The 20,068-nt window shown below is 46.7% G+C and overlaps 1 protein-coding gene across 4 annotated transcripts; it reads right to left on the bottom strand.

The window, feature by feature from the left end:
* Window positions 1-89: 89 nt before the first annotated feature.
* ppfia3 (PTPRF interacting protein alpha 3) lies at window positions 90-19,719 on the bottom strand. Of its 4 annotated transcripts, none has more exons than XM_029157826.3 (31): window positions 19,572-19,719; window positions 17,791-18,492; window positions 14,306-14,407; window positions 13,920-14,159; window positions 13,777-13,836; window positions 13,526-13,654; window positions 13,344-13,436; window positions 12,999-13,051; window positions 12,809-12,902; window positions 12,499-12,633; window positions 11,579-11,662; window positions 11,240-11,371; window positions 10,909-10,971; window positions 10,737-10,816; window positions 10,282-10,432; window positions 9,830-10,038; window positions 9,292-9,529; window positions 8,728-8,861; window positions 8,495-8,649; window positions 8,229-8,328; window positions 8,061-8,142; window positions 7,756-7,956; window positions 6,921-6,986; window positions 6,403-6,429; window positions 6,079-6,254; window positions 5,634-5,731; window positions 4,145-4,320; window positions 3,335-3,403; window positions 3,098-3,260; window positions 2,561-2,622; window positions 90-2,289 (listed from the first exon to the last, which is right to left on the bottom strand). In XM_029157826.3, the coding sequence occupies exons 2-30, from the start codon at window positions 18,115-18,117 to the stop codon at window positions 2,570-2,572; spliced, it is 3,690 nt and encodes a 1,229-aa protein (XP_029013659.1). In that variant the 5' UTR covers window positions 18,118-18,492; window positions 19,572-19,719; the 3' UTR covers window positions 90-2,289; window positions 2,561-2,569. The 4 variants fall into 4 exon arrangements, with proteins under 4 accessions (XP_029013659.1, XP_029013661.1, XP_029013660.1 ...); XM_029157828.3 differs by having other exon boundaries at window positions 9,830-10,023; XM_029157827.3 differs by lacking the exon at window positions 19,572-19,719 and adding an exon at window positions 18,752-19,207.
* Window positions 19,720-20,068: the final 349 nt, after the last annotated feature.

The raw sequence follows: 20,068 nt of genomic DNA, 5'->3' as shown, positions 1-20,068 counted from the left end.
CGAAACCTTATGCTTGATATTGGGGCACAGATTACGAACAGGAAAATAAAGATCAACACATCATTTGAGAAAGCAAACAACTGAGAAAGTTTGTGATGATTAGCAGATCCACCTGGATTGCTTTATTTTTTTTTCTTCACATCACCATTTTCATTATTATCATCATTGTCATCATCATTATTGTTTATTTTTCAGATGATATTTTTCAATTTGTATTACTATCACTTTAATCATGGAAATCTGATAAGTCATTGCACAATTTGTTCTCAAAATGTACACATACAGTAGCGTATTTGAATGACCATTTTCAGTGTTTCATATTTACTTTTAAAACTAGTTCAAATGAAGCCAAGAAGGAACAGAACATGTACATACAATTATTCAATACATACCTAAAGAAAATAAATAGTTATTGTAAAAAATAAAAAATACAACTGAAAAAAATACACACATTTTACAAATTGATCCCCAGGCTCCCACCCCCTGTAGGTTTATCATACAGATATATATTTTTTAACAACACCTCATATCATCTTCACCACCAAAAAAACGTTTTAGGTCATTGTCGTTTGTTTGACATGCATCGTAAACACAGAGGCTAAAGGTTTTGTTTCCTGGGCTTCCTCGGGCTCGCCCCTCTCTTCCTGCCTCTCTCTGATCTCGTCCCCCAGAGAGCTCCTGGTTTCTGTTATGGCTTGTGTGTGCAGTAAAATGAGCGGCTCCTGTCCATCCTTTTGTGTCGTCTTTCCTCCCATTCAGTCATTCTCTGCCTTCTCGCTGTTGTCTCTCTGTCCCCTCTCCCATCATCAGGATAAACCGAGACCCTGAGCTGCTCATTATGAGACATAACCACAAAACATTCTTGGCGACTCTGTCTCCAAATGTCTATTTTAATATAATATGTTTGTTATAATTATTATTAATGACTACATCAATATGCTGATGTCCATTACGTTTATAATTATGCATCATTGTCATGTGTTGGCATAGAGGGATGGTGGAAGTGCAGTATCTGGGGGGGTGCTAACTGAAATGTGCAGCGATCACCTCCTCTGGGGACCACAGAGGTCTGAGCCAACCTGTACAGTGAGCCACTAAAGTTTCATTTTTTTAGGGTAGACAAGTTGCTACTGTAGCTCAGCTTAAGGTTTAAATATAGTCTTTTTTTAAATGACATAAATATTCTAACATCTGCAGCTGTGTGCTTATAAGACTTTAACAGTACCTTAGTTTTTTTCTGAGATATCTATTGGTGGAGTCAATTAAAGTAGATGTTTCACACCTTGATGACCCAAAATATGTTTTAATAATAGCTCTTAATAAATCTATAAAACTTAATAAGCTAATTTAAATAGTACGCTTTAGAAAAGTTGGGGCAGAAGATGCAGAATTACATTGAAATACATTATTCACAATGCAACACTCCATCAAACCCACTACTGTTTTATAAACCGCTTGTAAAAATGCTCTTGACAATAGAGACACACAAACTTTAAGGACTTCCTGCAACCTGCATCACGGACTCACGGAACACAATGGACGCATGGCCTGGGTCCTCCCTGTCCCATCAACCTCTGTGCCTTTGATGTGTATAATGGAGTCCTTTCAAAAGAGACAGTGTCGACTTTAAAGGTGCCAATAGACAAAGAGCGAGGGCCCCCTCCGATGTGGTCACTGCTACAGTAAATGGGGGTCTGAACACTGCTCCAACCAATTGGGGACAATTAGACACGCAAACCACAATGGCTGACACTAGACACCGACCAGCCCACGAGTACAAAGAGGAACACCAGTGCCTCTTAGGACTGTAACATGTTTATGTCCCTGTAGCGTCTCCTCTAATCCTTTTACAACTCAGCCTCTCAGACGACTTGATTCTAAAATCTAAGCTTTCCTGCTGCCTCCACAAGCGTGTTTAGTTTTTTGGGTGTAAGACACGAGAGTTTTCCTTTGACCGTAGGTAAAGAAGCCCTGATACTGTCAACTCACACAAACCTGCACGGGCAACACAAGCGCTCACCTCTGCCGCGGTCACACCGAGAGAGAGAGAGAGAGTACAGACACAATGCAGGAAGAGAGAGACAGAGAGAGAGACAGCTCGTCCCGTTCGGCGTCCTCGCTCGGGTCGGAAAAAACATCGATACATTCTTCGCGTCATTTTCCTTCTCACTCCTTTGCTTCTGTTATTGCAGAGTGGTCAGACCGATTTATTTTGAAGTTACGTGGTTATATTCATTGCTTTTTTTTTTCTTCGTGGATGAGCGAGAGGGTCCCATTCCAGTCAGCGCCCTGAGGAGAGGAACAGCATTATTTCAGCCTCAGTGCTTCCATGACCTTAATTCAACTCCCCACGGGCCAAACCCCACCACTTAAAGACCTTAGGGAGACTACGAAAATCCCGGGCACATACCAACAAACAACAAACAAATACATAAAACAACAAGGTTCAAAGAAATGTGCTCGGCACATGTGCAAGCCATCTAGGAGGCTTAGTGAAACTGTTTTTCCTCACAACGCGCAGTAGTAGACACTTTAATTAATGTGCACGGACAGTTCTCACCTCAGCCCTTCAACAGGAGTACGTCCTTACTGAGGCAGATTCACCCCGGGCACCGGAGTTGGCTGCAACAGACAAACTCGTTATCGTACCTCCGCGCTGACCTTCTAAAGTCTTTCCTAATAAGAAATGGAACGAGGCATAGTTGTCTCCCTCTGAACTGTGAAGCGTCTGTTCCTTGTTATTTCCAGTTCTTTTGCGAGAGGAAACACCAAATTCCGCTGCCAAACTAATGACAGCGTGGCATGAAAACAATCAGTGGCTCCACACATTTGACTGTGCTGCTACATTTGTTGAGCGGTTTATATAACCTGCACTATATAATGTTTTTGTTTAAGGCTCATTTCCAAGAAAGAAATGTAAACTCATGGCTCATTTATTATAAACACTGCAAATACTGTCTGATGTCGCTGTGCTACGGTATTCATGTGAGAGGCAGGTTTCACACATTATCTAAACCAAACACACCTTGAGGCCTCAGAGAAGCTGAACATATGCAAATATGAGCGCTCGTGTCAGAGGTCACGCAGGCGTGCTTACCGTCACTCTGAACCTTTCTCAGGGTAACTGAGGGCGTGGAGATGGCTGAGGCACGAAAGTTAGCAGGCAGGGTCTCTGCAGAGTCAGAGGTCACGCCCCGTAGGTCTTTCTCCCTAAACATCTTCCTCCAGGAGGGCGAGCGGGTGAACGTCTTAGCTCCATCCTGACAGACAGCCACAGCACAGATCAGGTAAGACACCACCTAAAGCCGGCTTTTAAGCAGATCAGCACACTAACCTCATCAGGTCGTCTCTCCGTTCCCATGGAGATGAGGGAGTTGTACTCCTGCTCCAGGAGCTGTCTGGCCTGCAGTAAAGCGTGGATGCAGAGATTAGTTGGAACTGTGCACATGACACATTTTTTAAAGGAGCTTGCAATACTGGCTTATGTGACTTTATGCCTGGATATTGTGCAGGCTTCAAACTCACATAAGACAAACTGGGTGATATTTCAATCGTTTTAAGCTGGTAAACTGCAGAGAAGTGACAGGAAATGATGCAGAGAGAAATGGAAGACAGGTGTGATTCATAGTTGGCTCCTAAGCCACAGGGTCACCTAGTGGTTTAGGGATTTTAGTAATATGAAACCCATCACACTAAATCTTACTTGAAGCTTAGAAGTACTGGTGTGGGTATCTCCCACTTAGAATAGCCAATATATTTAAGGTATCTCCCTTGCATGCCCCTCACAAAATGTGTTGTGTTGCTTTCCTTCCTGTCTTGGAGTGAAGAAAGGCTATAAGATAAGTTTTAGACAGTCATATAGTGTCACACTCCATCATTTGCAGAGTTATATTTATCTGCGGACACAGCAAAACTTAAATTTTTAAATCCTTAAATTCGGAAATGACTGAGCTCAGCTCAGAACTCAGCTTGTTTGGAGCAAACTGTTATTTATTATAAAAGAATGTGTGGGAAGTTGAAGGCTTCATTAAAAAAAGCCCAAAATTAAAAATAAAATAATAATAGAAAAACAAAAACCATATGTCTGGAGGGGCCCCCAAAATATTTGCTTTTACTTGTTACTCTTTGGTGACCTCTTGGTTACCTGTGTGTTCTGATTGGGGATCTGCAGCAGCAGGGCCAGGTCCGTGTAGTCAAAGGTGTCATCTAAAGCCAGCAGAGCCCCGTGGACGCCGCTCTCACGGAGGTTGTCCGCGTACTCCTTCAGACCAATATTCTGGACCCAGCACATCACGCGCTCATTGGACCACACCATCACATCTGGGAGAGAGGACGGAGAAGGTGACGGGAGGGGGAGATGGGGTCCGTCTGCAAACATCAAGCTGTCTACTGACTGTTTTTATTAGGCGTTTTCTTAATAATCTGCTAATTTCCTGAAGTTTAAGGTGGATGAAACATTCAGGTCCTTGGAAGGAGTTATATTACATGTCAACCATCCAAAGGTGATCAAGAGATACTGAAACATTCTCCCTTTATTGATTTATAACGTGAGCCTGGACTGCACCAGGTCCAACTCATCATTAGACAAACCTAAAACTCACAAATGTCCACACTTGGGGAAATTCTTCTGTGAGGAAAAGAGCCAAGATGAACTGAAGGCAAATCTACAACATGTGTCTCCCAGGGTGCAGCGGCGGGAGGCGAGGATGTTGAAATTTATGTAATAATTATCCAGCCAGATCGCACCGAGGAGCTGTGGTTTCTAATCTCCGCTAAGTGAGACGGGGAAAGCTGTAATCAAGGGGTGGTCCAAACAGCTCCCAACTAAGAGGGAGGCAGTGGAAACCAAGAGGAAGTGTTTTGTTTGCTATTATACAAGTTTGTGGGATTTTTTCAGTTCTTTGGTGAACAAGACAAATTTGTTTTATTAGAGCTTATGTAAGATAATAGCTGGCTTTTATGGTTTACTGATGTGAAGCCAACAGAAGAAGCTTTTTCTCTGCTTGTCAAACTTTTATAGCTCTTGTTAGCAAGTATTGTTGCTAAGGTGAAGGTATTACAGCAAATGATGCTACAGTTGCTGGCCTAATAATAATAATACAATTAGCAAAGTTCAAAGCTTTAGTCTTTTTAAGACTGGAACATTTTCTGTGGTACAGTGTTTTCTGTTTGTGCTAAGGATTTGGCTCACCAAATCAAATCTTTTAAGCTGGCGGTAAAGTCGATGATTTGATTGTTGGTGTACGACTTTACGCAGATGATATAATCTGGCAGAGAACAGAGAAGCTCTGTAGAGGAAGGAACGCTTTTGACTGCAAGATATATAATAATAAAGAATAATAAGTCATCTTACAGTCAGTGTAGTATGAACAAGTCCACTTCATGTTTAATTGTTTTTTTATTGTTTATTTGTTCTTCTGGATCAGTGACTCATTTAAAAACGAGCCTTATTTGTGTCAAGTGCATGTTTTCAACACAACATTGGTTGATGTTCAGAATTTATCTCCATGTTTGCTAAGCGATAAATCACCATGGCAACGCTGTTTGAGCAAGATAATAACCAGAGCAAACAAGCAAGATAAGAACATATGTGACAAGAATGATGAGATAATGGCAGAGAAACGAGCGCTCACCTTTACTCTGGTGGGCGCTGTCCTCTCGCCTCCTTTCCAGCTCCTTGCGGTCGTAATTCAAACGCTTCAGGCACATGATGCCGTAATGCAAACTGACCCTGGGAGGGGGCAAAGAGCCACAGGGTGAGCGGTTCAAGTGGGTTTACTGAGGGAGTGTTTCCACTCGTAGCTCTCTTCAGAAAGAATTAACACAATTCAAGTCCTCTGACCTCTTCCATTCTTCTAAAACAGGGCCTGGAGGCAGACACCTGAACTGTGAGAGCGCCACAACAACAGGAATTCTGGCTACATGTCTTTTAACACCTTCACATTTGCCATGCCCCCCCCCCCCCCCCCCCCCCCCCCCCCACACACACACACACACACACACACCCACCACCCACACACAAAGAATAGGAGTGGAGCTTGACAAATAACTCATCCATGTTGTCCATTGACAATATACCTGTGAAAGCTGTCCACCATTTTGAGCTGTCCTCGCAGTTCCTTCTTAGTCAGGTGGTCCAACATGCGTGCGTCCACCAGGGACTCCATGAAGTAGCTGCGATACTGTGGCAAACCCAGACTGGGCAGCCAGTCGTTGCCCACCCACTCATGATTCATATCACCGTAGGCCAGTATCTGGAGGGGACGACCACAGCTGATCAACACTCATCCATTGATGCTTTGATATCTGACGGTGTTGTGCAAGTCAGCAGCTCATGACTCACTATCGCTTGTTGCGTGTTGCATTAATTCCGACTTAGCAAAAGTTGCAGTTGATCCTTACCTGATCCCAGCTGAACTCCTTCAACTCCTGGAGCGCCGAGAGAAGAGGAGAGAGAGAGAGAGAGAGAGAGAGAGAGAGAGAGAGAGAGAGAGAGAGAGAGAGAGTGATGTGAAGGTGGTGAAGGAAAGGGGGAGCAGGGGCAGGAGCAAGGTGGAGAGAGGAGAGAGGAGGAGCAGAGCGAGATGGAGCAGCAACAGCAGGTTGTGTGTTAGTGAACGGGTCATTAGTTGGAAGCAGTTCACACTAAAACAGCATCCAGAGGGAGAGAACAAGATGCACAACACTGGGCCGACAGAAAGATAAATACGTAAATACGAGACAGAGACAGAGGCAGAGAGAGACGTACGTAAAGAGAAATATACATAAAGAGACAGGGTGAGAGGAGGAGGAAGAGGAGAGACTTGTCAAATGATTCAGACCAGACGAGACACTTAAAATAATTCAAAATCGAGTAAAATAATCATGAAAAAGGCGAAAGTGGGGCCGTGAGACAGAGACGGGGCAGCTGGGGAACTAACCGGAGGCTTGGTGGCTGCATTCAGGGACTCCATCTCTGCGTGGGTCATCCATACGTTGCTGGTCGACTGTGGTGAGGAGGAAGAGAGGCGTGTGAGATGCGTGGCCTGCTTAGGATGTGTGTTGTGTCAAATTAAAGCTACATGCCAACCCAAACAGCGCAGTGCTGTCTCGTTGCCATAGTGATTCTCGTGGACTGGATAAATCTGTTAACTCTGTTAAGCAAAAGACGGTGACTGTTCACTTGCAACATTTCATCTCATTAATATTATTTCTGCTGATAACAAACAGGAAGCACAGTTGAACCAAAGTCTGGCCCAAATACCAGGCTGTCTGCAAAAAAGAGTTTTATCGTATTCCTTATCTTATCCTCAGCAGTGTGTGAGTGCGTGTGTGTGATGCACATTGAACATCTGGCTCATCTTTGCAATTTCGCTTTTATGCCAAGTCTTATTCTAGAGGAATTTTACGAGTAACGTTACTGTCTACGTTATTATCCTGCATGTTTACTTTCAATGTGCTTTTATTTTTTATTCCTATTTAGAATGATTTATGTTAAACTGCAGTGTTTTTGTTGTTAAATGTAAAGCAGCAGGAAGTTTGGCTCAACATTAACGATGTAGTACTGATATAAACGGTGAACACTGTGGGCTCAGTAACCAGGATTTGTTGTTCAAGTACAACAATTAAGGGACTCTTTACATCTAATCCTATAGGTGAAACTGTCTAGACTGGGATTTCTCTCTGGCACATGAGCATTTTTGTGGTTATGACACCTCTTCTTTTCCTTTAAGGTGAATGGGCGTGTTAAGTGTGGGCGCAGTCACGCAGTCCCACCGAGCGAGTGCTGGCCGGGGCCGACGGGCTGGTGAGGGACACCATCTCCTGGATGGCCAGCCGCAGCTTGAGGCGGTGCAGCGGGTTGCTGATTCCGATCTCCCGCTGGATCTCTGTGTCCGACAGGTTGGCCATGATGGCGCCGCTCTTCACATTGGCCCGGCAGGCGGCCACATACCAGGCTGGCATTCCCACCCACAGCTGGGAGGGGGCAGATTAGACAGAACAAAGGGATTGTTGTGTGCGTCCAGAGCGTTTGTGAAACAACAACGTTCGTTCTTCATGTTTCCTACAACCACACGCACCTCCAACCAGGATACAACAGTGGGTCCATCCCAAGATGCAAAGGGAAGTCCTTGGCGACATGCCTCCTCCAGTAGCTCATGCCTGTTGGGAGAGAATGCGTCTTTTTACGCTGTATTCACTGAGAATCAGATTGTAACAAACCATGTCCATCAGTTCTCATCACTGACTTCTTCTTGCTGCGGCGATCTTTGTCTGCTGGACCCAGAGTCCCGGTCTTGTTTATCCCCATTGAGTCTCCAGACGCCAGGTCTTCAGAGGGAGTAGATGCTGGAAAAGGTCACAGGAGGTCACGAGAGTTAATTATAACAGTAAGATATGAATATCCCAGGACCCCAGTGCAGGACAAGAATGTTTAAATGATCTTACAAAAAGTGTGGACTACTAATACACAACCACCATTATCACACCATTACTCCCCCCCATGTGTTTTTACCAAGAGAAGCAGATCCATCCCGCCCCGGCTGGCCCAGCCTCCCCTTCTCCTTCTTTCCAAAAAGCCGACCAATGGAAGACTTGATGCTTTTCTTCTTACTGGACTTGTGGAGAGAGTCCTGGCTGCTGTTGGAGCTGCTGCCATCTGCAGAGAGACTGGACAGAGCGAGAAAGTCATGGAAGGAAGACGCTGGGTCCTATTGTCTCTGCAGAAGAAACGCGTGGCTGCCTTACCTGCGAAACTCCCTGGGGTCGTCAAGCATTGCGCCTGGATGGGTGAGGGTCATCCTGTCCAGTCGCAGAGCACGAGGAGTGGGAGGAGGTGTGGAGTCAAGGAGGGCAAGAGACCGATCATCATCTTTGCTGTTCTGAAACATAAAATGTAAAAACATGAATTGAAGTAAGAAACTATTCTTTTCTTCCAATGTATTAGAGGTACTGACAGTTCAGACCTCTAATGATCTGACAGTCGAAATTATGTCACTTCTATTGATTGTTATTATGATGATTTATTGATTGATTATTATCATGATCATATCAACTTTACTATATACTATTGTAGCTCTTCATTGCTGGAGCTGGAGTGTCTGGCAACAAGCATCATAGAAATCCACGGGTTAGTTGAGTCTTCAGCTCGCCCAACTTTTCTGATCGTGTCTGCATGATTAACTTATGCTTTATTTTATGACTCACTGTCTGGAGGAGCTGTTTGCTTAAACTGGGACGCTGAAACCGAGCCAAGATATAAAAGGCTAACACAGGCAGGAATGTGAGTTGATCCCCACGTTCCAGCAGTACCTGTCTATCAGTCTCGCGGGCAGGGGAGTGAGGCAGGCGAGGCGTGGAATGTCCAGAGCTGGGAGGAGAGGGAGAGGCCAGTGTGGAGGATGTGATGGATGAAGGAATGAAGCCGCGTCCTGTGCTGTCTCTCCCCAGGGTGGACGGTGGGATGGGCGGACTATCCAGTGACACGCTCACCCGGCTCTCGATCTCCTCAGCCCGCAACTCTGTGTTCTCCTTTTCCTCTTGGATCAGTCTGGGTTTTGGATAAAGAACAGGTGAAAAAATAGAGAGAGAGAACTGAATTATTTGGGAACAGTCTACTGGTGCACAGGTCAACATGTCAGGTCCCAGTTTGACATTTTGGTAATATTATTCGTCTTCTTGCTCTTTTCTTGCAATGGGCACATTTAGCTAGCATCGCTGATTATATAGTTTATGTTTATAATACAATTTCATATTTACCATACAGACAAAGAATAAACATTAATTGAAATGTGAGTGAATGTTTTAAATTCCTTTTAACCAATGACCAATCACTGCTGCTGTTCCTCACTTGATCTCCTTGTTGATGGCCTCCAGCTGTTCCTGCAGCATGATGGCCAGAGTCTGCACGTCTGTCTGTCCGCTTGGAGACAACAGCTCGGAGCCAAAGCGGTGCTCGCCATCGTCCTCATCATCGGAGCAGCCAACGTCTATCCCCGGCTCGAACCCGGTCACCAGCAGAGCCCCGCTCTCCCAGTCTGGGTACTGCAAAAGGGGTGACTTGGTATAGATGCAAATGTAAATGCATCATTACATTTACATTTTATGCTTTTTGACTCTGCTAGCATAAATTTTGAAGAAATAACATTGGCTGAATTAATGTATGCTATAAAGCAATCAATAATATAAACTTTCAAACAAAGGAGGAAGAGCTGAGTCAGGTTGTAGTAACAAAGCAAATGACTCAACTAACTACTACAAGAATTTACTCTATGATGGATTATAAGGATAAAAGAGTCTCACCTTGGTAGAGTCCTCCCGGGCGGAGCTCCAACGGTGCCTTCGCCGGACCTTCCCATTACTGAAGGGATCTAGGTGTGTAGTGGAGCCTGCAGGGAGGGACCCGCCTCCGTGGGAATACCTCAACTCCAGAGCACTACCTGGCAGAGAACGACTGGAAAAACAGAAGGGAAGATAAGATGAACCCAGATAATAGTAAACTGTAATTATCCCTTCAGAGAGTTTGGCAGCAACTGCAGTAGAATGGTGGAATAAAGAGCAACAAACAAGGAAAATGTGCCAAAAAATGATGTGACGTTAGTCCTGTGGGTGCCGACAGTCTTGGAGAGACATACACATTTATACCTACATTTTCTGACATCACATAGGCATCATTTAGACAAGATGCCACTGGAAGCAGCATGAAATGGTTCAGGCTTTGCCCCTTCTGAGGTGCTGATGTCGGAAATAACACTCACCTGGAATAAGAGCCTCCTGATCTCGTTCTCAGCTGATCTAACTCCAGCTGAAGCCGTTCCAGCTCAGCAATCAGCTGGTCCTGAAATCCAAAAATAAGCAGTAAAAAAACAAACACACCGAAATACACGCCAACCACTCTCAACTAAGTATAAAGCCTAAAGGCACAGCCACCTTGTTTGCCAAAAGATCATCTTGGAGTTTCTTCATGTTGGATAATTCCTCAGAAAGGGCATTCTGCAGGAGGAGAACGGGAAGTTTATTACTGTACAAAACCTATATTTGTGCTTAAGAAAAGTTGGAAAAGCACAAAAAATAACCATGTTCATGATTTGCACTTCGGGCATAATGATGCCTAATGTTTAATTTTATTTAAAAAAAGTTGTACTCCTCAAGTTAATTTGGGCCAATGAAAGCGAGAATGTGTTGCTTTTATTTGGGGGGAGGTGACATGGTGACCAGGTACATGCTGGTAAGAATCCTGGCTTTGGTCTGAGGGGGGCACCTTTTCCTCCAGCGCGGCCATTCTCTCCTTTAGATGCAGCTGCAGTCTCTCATTGGACTCGGACAGCAGCTTGTCCACTGTGTCTGAGAGACGCTTGTTGTGCTCATCGTTCATCCTCTCCCTCTGCCTGGCCTGCGGAGCAAAGGGGAAAAGAAAAGGTGGGAGGAGAGTTCATCAGTGACATCCAGATTCACAGAGAGACAAAGATTTCTATCAGGAACGTGCAGCGTCAAATGGAGGGTTTAGAAATGCGCCTTTGTGTCGCGTAAAGCCCGACAAAGGGAACGGCACGAACGAGGGGGAGGATGAAAAAGAGACGGAAAAGCAAGCATGACTCACTCGCTGCAACTCTTGGTTCTTCTCCTCCAGTTGCGCCTCCATCTGTCGCAGTCGCTCCTCAAAGTTGCCATGACGCTCCTCTGCCTAATGATTGCAGAGGAAGGAAGCGGGTTTAGAGCGCAAACCATGTCGCAACACTTTTACAAATGAATACAAAGGAAACAGCTTGTTTACCGAGCCCGACTATTAGAACATGTCTGTACAGAAAAGAGCATAACAGGAAAGTCTGTGTGACTGTGTCTTATGGGGCATTTATCTCCTGCTTCCAGCTTGCCTCAACATGTAAGTGTAGTCATTTAGGAGCGTTGGCCACTGGCCGGGGAATTGATGTGCATTTTCTGTGTGTTGGTGAGATTTCGATTTACGGGAAAGAGTTTAACGCGATCACAATTAAACTCAATCAGTCGTGAAGCATTTTCGCAGCGCACGGTTCCCGACGTGTCGGGGGCCGAGGGATCGGCTCGTGGCGTCGAGTGTGTGTATGATCTGATTGATCGTTCGCCTCCGAATTACTGGCACCGCTTGATGAAAATGTTTGGTATTCTTTTGTTGTTTGACGTGTCATGTTTCATTTCATTCATGCCTGAATTCACACACACACACGCACGCGCGCGTACACACGCGCGCACACACACACACACACACACACACACACACACACACACACACACACACACACACACACACACACACACACACACACACACGCATGCCTCCACCTGCCTACATGCCTACTGTACACCAACACCTAGCATGAAACGATATTCACACATGCACGCACACGCTGCTGCCGCAAGGTGGAAATATTGCTGCTGTATTTGCACAGACAGATTATACTTCATTAATCCTGAAGGGACATCCCTGGCAGCTGATTTATGCTGGCACTAACGCCGTGGTGCCGTACTCGCGGGCGCACGCACCTTGTTGAGCGCTGCCACTCTCTGCGCGAGCTGGGCCTCGATCTCGGGCAGCGTCTCCGCTCTCTGCAGAGTTTGCTGCAGCTTCTGCTTGGCGTCGTCCAGGCGCTCCTGAAGCTGCCGGTTCTTCTCCTCGCTCTGCGGGAAGACGGGGGGGGTGAAAAGCCGGGGGGCAGCAGATGTGATTAAAGCCACCGAGGGAGGAGGAGCTGCGCTGATGGCGAGCCGCGTGTCGCCGCGTTAAAACGGGGCCAAGCTGCCAATCAACGCCGGCAACACGGAGCCACGCGGGGATGAAAGAGGCGCTCCCCACCTGTCTGTGGAGGGACTCTTTGCTGGCCAACTCGTTTTCCAGTTTATCTTTTATGTCGTGGAGAGACGTCGCCTCCCTCTGGGCGCTCAGGTACCTGCAAAGCAGGACAAACAGCGGACAGATGGAGCAGTGAGAGGAGCTTATTTTAGGAGATGGAAATCTCTGAGTGGCGCAGAGGAACAGCACAAACCTGCGCTCCAGTGTGGTGATTCTCTCCTCCATGTCTTCCCTTTGACACAGAGCCTGGAATAATTTAAAGGAGAAAGTGCATGTAGGCATAGACATAGAAGCAAAAACACCAACCAGAAAGAGTGACAGGCTGCAGCGCAGCGTTGATCAAAGGAAAGTCCCTGGGCCCAGCAGCTATTAGCTGAAGAATGATAATGACTGCTTATTAGTTGTTGCTGACAGATTTCAGAAGCGGCCACTTTTACAGTTGCACGCGTGTAAAGGAGAGACTCGGTGGGAGCGGATCAAACGCCTGCGGCTCCAGCGCCGACGCCGTCGCCGTGGCTACCGGTGGCTCCAGTCTCACCTCCTTCACGTCTCTCTGCAGCTTCTGGTTGGCCTCCTCGGACCGGGTCAGCTCCCTCCTGGCGGACGTCAGCTGCTCTTCGATCTCTCCGACCTGGTGGCGAGCGAGAGCGCGGGACACGGGGTTGAGTGGGGACACGCCACTTCCTGCGTGATGAAAGCATTAGACCACGAATGGAGCACCTGTCTGCACATGAGGGCCAGTCTCTCCTTCAGCTGTCCCAGCTCCACCCTCTGTCTCTCGATCTCGCCCTCCCTCTGCCTGTCGATTTCTCCATCGTCCATGATGGAGGACGGGCCGTTGGGAAGCCGCTGAGTGGACGGAAAAGCACATAGCATGTGGGCGGTGATGTCATCGGTGTGAATGATTCCTCTCTGAGCTATGGGCTACACGGAGCCGCTCACACATCCAGATGTTGTGATCAATGAACTACCTCTTTGCCGTTGTCTAGTCCTTGCTGTCGCCGTTTGATTTGCTCCCTCAAAGAAACAACCTGCAGAAGAGCACAGAGGACAACAATGAGGACCCCATCGGTGACTTAGTGCAACATGAAACAGCGCAGAGAGGGGACCTCACCTCCTGGGAGGACGACTGCAGCTCCTCCTCCAGGGCGGCCACCCGCTCTAAAGCCACCCGTAGCCGCTCCCGCACTTTCTCATCCAGCGCTTTGTGGTGCTCAAACAGGGACTTGAGCGCCTTCAGGACCTCCACCTCGCTGGAGACCCCCGCCGGGGACTGGGCCTGCCTCTTCACCACCGTCATCCTCAGGCTGCGCTCGTGGCGCGACACCAGGCACTCCAGATGTTCAAGCAGCAGCTGGGAACACACTCTGACCCGTTAGAACCACTTCACATTACAACAGATCAGGTTATAGGTGCAGACGCGGGTTAAAGGAGCTTCAAAGAGCAGTCAGATACTGTAAACAGGAGCATAGTGATGAACAGACATATGAGTGCACTGACTCGCGTGTTGTTCCTCTCTGCCTTCAGCTCTGCGATTTCCTCTTCTCTCTCCAGCAGCTGTTCCCGGCAGAGGTTCAGCTCTTTGGTCAGCACTGCAAACTCCTGCAGGGTCACAAGAGGGTGCTGTTAGTGACCCGACGCTGCAGCTGTATTATCCACTCCAAATGAATTCACATAAGTTTAACATTGTCTCCCAGTATCACTGTTCAATGCAGAACAGCTTCTCTGGGGACTGACATCAAGCGCCCACATTTATTGTATTAAACACATGCATACCTGGACTGAAAGCAGCTATTCTGGCTGACAACATTTCCATAAAATGTTATATTTATTGCCCATCGTTGCATTTGGGACTTCTTAATTTCTATAAATGCCTTCAGAACAGTAAACATCTGGAGCATGTCTTGTGGCTCCACTGCATTGAAATGTATGTTTTTTTCGCTGCCTTTTCAGTGGATTGAAATTCCAAAGAAACACACATAAAAATAAACTCAGACATTATGGTTTAGTGCCAAACTATTCAGTTAACCCGTACAGCTCAATTAGCTACAGCCAACAAACGTCACACTGGTGGCGAAGTATCACACTGAACCTCACAGAATTTCATTACATTCAACACATGCAGACACGCTAAAATGGAGCTCAAAGAGGAAATGACTCACTGGCAACCGCCTTACGAGCACATACAGTATAATCTTTATATACTTCTGCCACAGGGCCTCGGCTTCGTGGCTTAAACCAGAGTCTTAAACCAGACCTCTGTATAAAATCTAACAACCAGGTTTATGGCACGTGTTGCACCTGAAATTGGTTTAATTGCGCAATAACCGTGACTGGTTGTGTGTTTGCCCGTCATTAAAACAAATGCCTGGAGGTTAAACAAGCATGAGAGTAATGGGAATTAGGCCAGCGCAGTGAAATGCCTCAGATTTCCAACTGACAGCAGTCCAGTTAAATTGTTGTGGTTTTGTGTAATTTACTCCAATTATGTGTAATTGTGTGGTTAGCTGCATGATAGTTGTGATAAAAATCAGCTGTCTTTAATATGACTGAACGGTTTCTATGGCAACGGATCAACAAAGAGAGGATGAGTGACGTGACCCAGTCGCCAGGACAGAGTCTGACTTACAGTGGAGCTGAGAGGAGGCCTCTCCAGACGCATCACACACGCGTGTGTGTTTTCCAAAACGCTCATGCAAACGAGCTGTTAAGGCGCACCGGGGCGTGCGGGACGCTGCCGCTGTCTTCGCCCGGCGTTAACGGTGATCGGCTCACCCACGCGGGAGCAGGCGGGCGCCTCGGCGCTCTCCCACCAAAACTAGAGAGAGGCGACGCGCTGGGGGAGGAAGGGAGGAAGCGGCAGCGTGCAGGTGGCGCGTTCTCGGTCCAGAGGAAGTCATAATTCTGGGATTAATACATGTTCAAGGTGGTGCGAGCCGGACCAGCGGTAGCGGACACTGCGCTCCGTCATCACTTGGCTTTGGAACAAATGGCCCAGCTCACGCTCACCTCTTACACTCTCCCCGGCCACCGCGCTCCTTCATCCATTTCCGTCCCCCCCTGTCGTGACACATGACATCTAAAACGGGCTCCAGCATCCACCCTATTAATATGCAGCGATAGGCAAATGCCTTGTGATTTGTTAGTCTCTGTGCTTGGTATCAGCGCGCCACGCTGTAGCGCGCTCCCTCCCTCGCTCCTGCTTGGCGGCGTCTACACACGCAGACAAACTCAGTGAACTCATCTACTGTAGCGTGCATCCCCGTGCTCCACGTGTTCCCCTGCATCCGTGCACGTTTCTGCAGATACGTGCGCCATATTGATCTCCTCCTGATGAGGCAACGCCGCCCTCAATAATGTCTAGTCACTGCATGTGAGAATATGCACGACTGGTACTTCTGTTATTTCATTTTGATAATTCTGCAGCAGCAGCAAAAAAGCAAAAAACAAAAAGTAGTTTCTAATGAGCAGAGAGGCCTCATCGCTGCCCCAGGCATTGAAAACGACTGCAGCCTGAAAATAGAGATGGAGCCTGTCTATGATGGGAGGAATTATAGAATAATTAGCCGTCAGGGTCGTGGTGATACAGGGGAGGTGCATGTGTAGCGTATGGGCTTATCTTCAGGCATTAGGTGGTCTGTGCTGTAGTTCTGATCAAGTGGGTCCTTACAAATGAAAGGGAATGTTTTATTACGCCGTAGAATATGTTTGACCTTCTGACCTAACGTTCTCTCTATTTTGTCGTCTAACTCATGTTTTAAACTTAATGCCTGAGAAACAAGAACTGGACTTTCCTCACGTTTAAGCAGCTTTTGTTACCAGGCGTTCGGGACAGCACCGGTGATGCAACGTCAAGTCACATCTTCTGTCTCCGGCTCCCACTTCTTACTATAAAGTACTTCAGGTTCTAATAACATCTGAAAAGCTCACATCCACATTGCTGTATTTAAAAAAAAAACAACAGTATCGTAAAGAAATCCCATCAGCGCCGCCTGGACCAGCTACAACATTAAAATCCTGCTTACAGGTTCACACATCAATAATTCAGCAGCGTGATAGGAACCATTTTCACTATGAGTACTTTTGAAACAAGAGTGTACTATATTCTTCTGATGATACACTCAGGGCAGAGTCTGAACGCAGGATTTCAGCTCAGTACACAGATACTACATAGTAATAAGTACATTTAATCACTGCTGACAAGGCTTAGTTGTTTTTCTACACTCATATTTGTTTACTGAGTTTTATCTTTTTATCTTGAGGAATAATTGAATGATTTACTGTAAATATGACAATGCTACTTTTTATTGTTACTGAACATCATTGATTTTTTTTTTATCTCAGCCATCGAAGCTAAAGCTAAGAGCCTTGCTCCAGTTCTAATGGAGGCGTAAAACAACAAGCAATGTTCAAAACAGTTCGTTAATGCAGAAATTCTACACGTGTGGCTTCACACCACATTTTGCTACAGAAGTCTGTGTCTGTAGAAATGCAATGTGACATTTTTTTTTTTGGCCTACGGTTTTCATTTTGGGGTGAAATGCTCCTTTGGGCTACAAGGGAGCACGAAAAGGCAAATTTAGGATGCACATGCAATTTTGTTTCTGCTGTGATATATATATATATATATATATATATATATATATATATATATATATATATATATATATATATATGTGTGTGTGTGTGTGTGTGTGTGTGTGTGTGTGTGTGTGTGTGTGTGTGTGAGAGATATATATATAACATAATATATAAAAGCAGGGCCCATGCACATTCTCCTTCACTGACCCTTTGAACTTGACCTTGCTAAGCTCCTACACTCTGTCATGCAAGAAAACACCTGGATTCTCATTTCTAAAACTGAATTTGATCATAATCCAACACCAAAATCAGATTCTTGCAGGAGGATCAGCAGCTTCTGTTCCACCTTTCGATCGTTACCCCACCCACCCACACACACACACACACGCCTCCGGGGTTCATACCTGTGGCAGGGCGATGGACAGCTGCCTCTGTAGCGACTCCTTCTCGTGGCCCAGCTCTCGCAGGCGTAGGTGGGCCGTCCCCAGACTCTCCTGGGTCTCCCTCAGGCTCTCCAGCAGCCTCTCCCTCTCCGTCAACATGTTCACCATCAGCGACTCCAAGTTGCCCGTGCTCCCCCCCTCGTCTCCGCCGCCACGGGGGTCCCGGCTGCCATAGCCGCCCATGCCTCCCATCCCTCCGCCCATCCCTCCTCCTCCTCCCGCCGGGGATGATGAGCCCCCTCCTCCGCGTCCATCTTCAGAGATGGTGGGCATCACCTCGCACATCATTTTGAGGCCTGGGTGTGAGAGGTGTTAACTAGGAACACGTCTGGGACACTTAGGTTCAGTGTCTGGTAAAGGACTGAACAGTTCTCGGCATGAAATGACCAATGAAGACGTTTCTGTGGACAGTGGTCTCAGGCTGATTGGCTGGGGGGGGGGGGGCAGGTAAGGTCAGAAGGTCGGTTCTGTGAATGTGTGACAGGAAGGTAGGGACAGTGACTTTAAACACCTCCAGTGCTTGGGAGAAACAGTGTATGGTGCCAAGGCTGGAGGATGTGGTAGAAGGGTAGGGTGGGGGGGTGCAGGGGTAGGAGGGAGATGTGCAGGTTTAGCGGGTGACCTCTGACCCCTGGCCAAGCTTCACTGAGGCAAGCAATTAACCTGGAAAGAGAAGAAGAAAGTCAGAGGTAGTTTAAGCTAAACACGGTGTGTGAGAGGAGGACGAGTGGGGCTGGAGGACGACGATGAAAACGATGGAGGCCACACATTCATATAATGTGATCCTGCATTCCTCTGTGATCTAACATGCAGTAGATTCACTCATATGGATCCATCCTGACGCGCACGCACACACACACACACACACACACACACACACACACACACACACACACACACACACACACACACACACACACACCTTCCAGGCGTGTTCCTGAACCTCAAAGAAAAAATAGGCATCGCTGTCGCGGGCATCGCGATACTCAACGTCTGGACTAATTCATCCATCGGTGCATGTGTCGACGCTGTATCCGTGCGTCCATAGCCCTAATGCTAATATGGCAATTATAAATGCGTATGATGTACAGAAACGAGTCGTGAACGGAGGCTTATGCCTCGGCTGCCTGCAAAACGCCGTCACGCAAGCGGTGAACAATCATCGGGCCTGAGGTCGGAGGAAGACGCGGCGCTGGTTCAGACGCTCATGTGAAAAAGGGTGTCATCATGAATTGTAATTACGAGCTGTATCCAGGAGGAAATAGGTTTCTATTCTAAGGCTCCGGAGCTCGTCTGGAAAGATATTCCGGATGAATCAGGGAGGTTCTCGTCCTCAGACCGGAATCGAGAAGCTGTCTTAGCAAATAAAAGGCTTTTCCTTACATTTAGGGCTGTGGAGAATAGCCCCACACGGCTACCACATCATGGTGGGAGGTGCCAATCATCCTGTAAACGATGTAGGCCCAATTAAACGACCAAATCACGGGGTAATACGCAATTGTTTTTTATTTGTGATATGATGGACTTTAATTTAGGTAAACGCTGCGTCGCTTTGGCTTTATTCCGACAGGAAGGCGCCTATTTCCTATCAACACCCCAGTGCTCCCCACACACCACCCTGCCCCCCCCCCCCCCCCCCCACCCATAAAAACAGCTGGACGGTCTAACGCACTACTAGATCCGTGCGGAGCGCATACATCACGGCGGATTGCAGCCACCACCGGACCTCCGGCGTGTCTTACCCTGTCCATCATCGACAGAGGAAGGAAATGAAGGCGCATCGCGGCCCGGTTCACTCCATCAGATCATCTCGGAGTCGGAGGCTGCAGGTTATCCCCGTTACAGCCCGGTTACCAGCCTGCCCCATCCCCTCCCTCTCAGTGCTGCGTCAAACTGCACGGTGAAAACGCAGACAACATCCGGCTAATACTTTCGCAATAAAACAACTCAACGTGGGAACAGCTGGACAAGAGCCGCGAAAACCAAATCTTTAAAAAGTCATTTATTGCACAAATTTTGTCCTATTCCCTGTTTCTTCTATATTTCACAGCTATTCTATAAATTATAGCAATGCTAGCAAATTATTTAATTGTTGGTAAACATAATTTCGATTTAAATTTAAATTCTTGTTACAGTCATTAAAAACAAAGTAAACATACAGTGCATACACATTTTTTATCGAGATTTAAAATGGGAAATATTTTAAGAAGAAACGTCAGATGACATGAATACATGGATA

This window comes from Betta splendens, chromosome 8 (genome assembly GCF_900634795.4).
Source record: "Betta splendens chromosome 8, fBetSpl5.4, whole genome shotgun sequence".
Taxonomy (NCBI): Eukaryota; Metazoa; Chordata; class Actinopteri; order Anabantiformes; family Osphronemidae; genus Betta; species Betta splendens.
The sequence above is the reverse complement of the archived record's forward strand: the minus strand, read 5'-3'. Positions and strand labels throughout refer to the sequence as shown.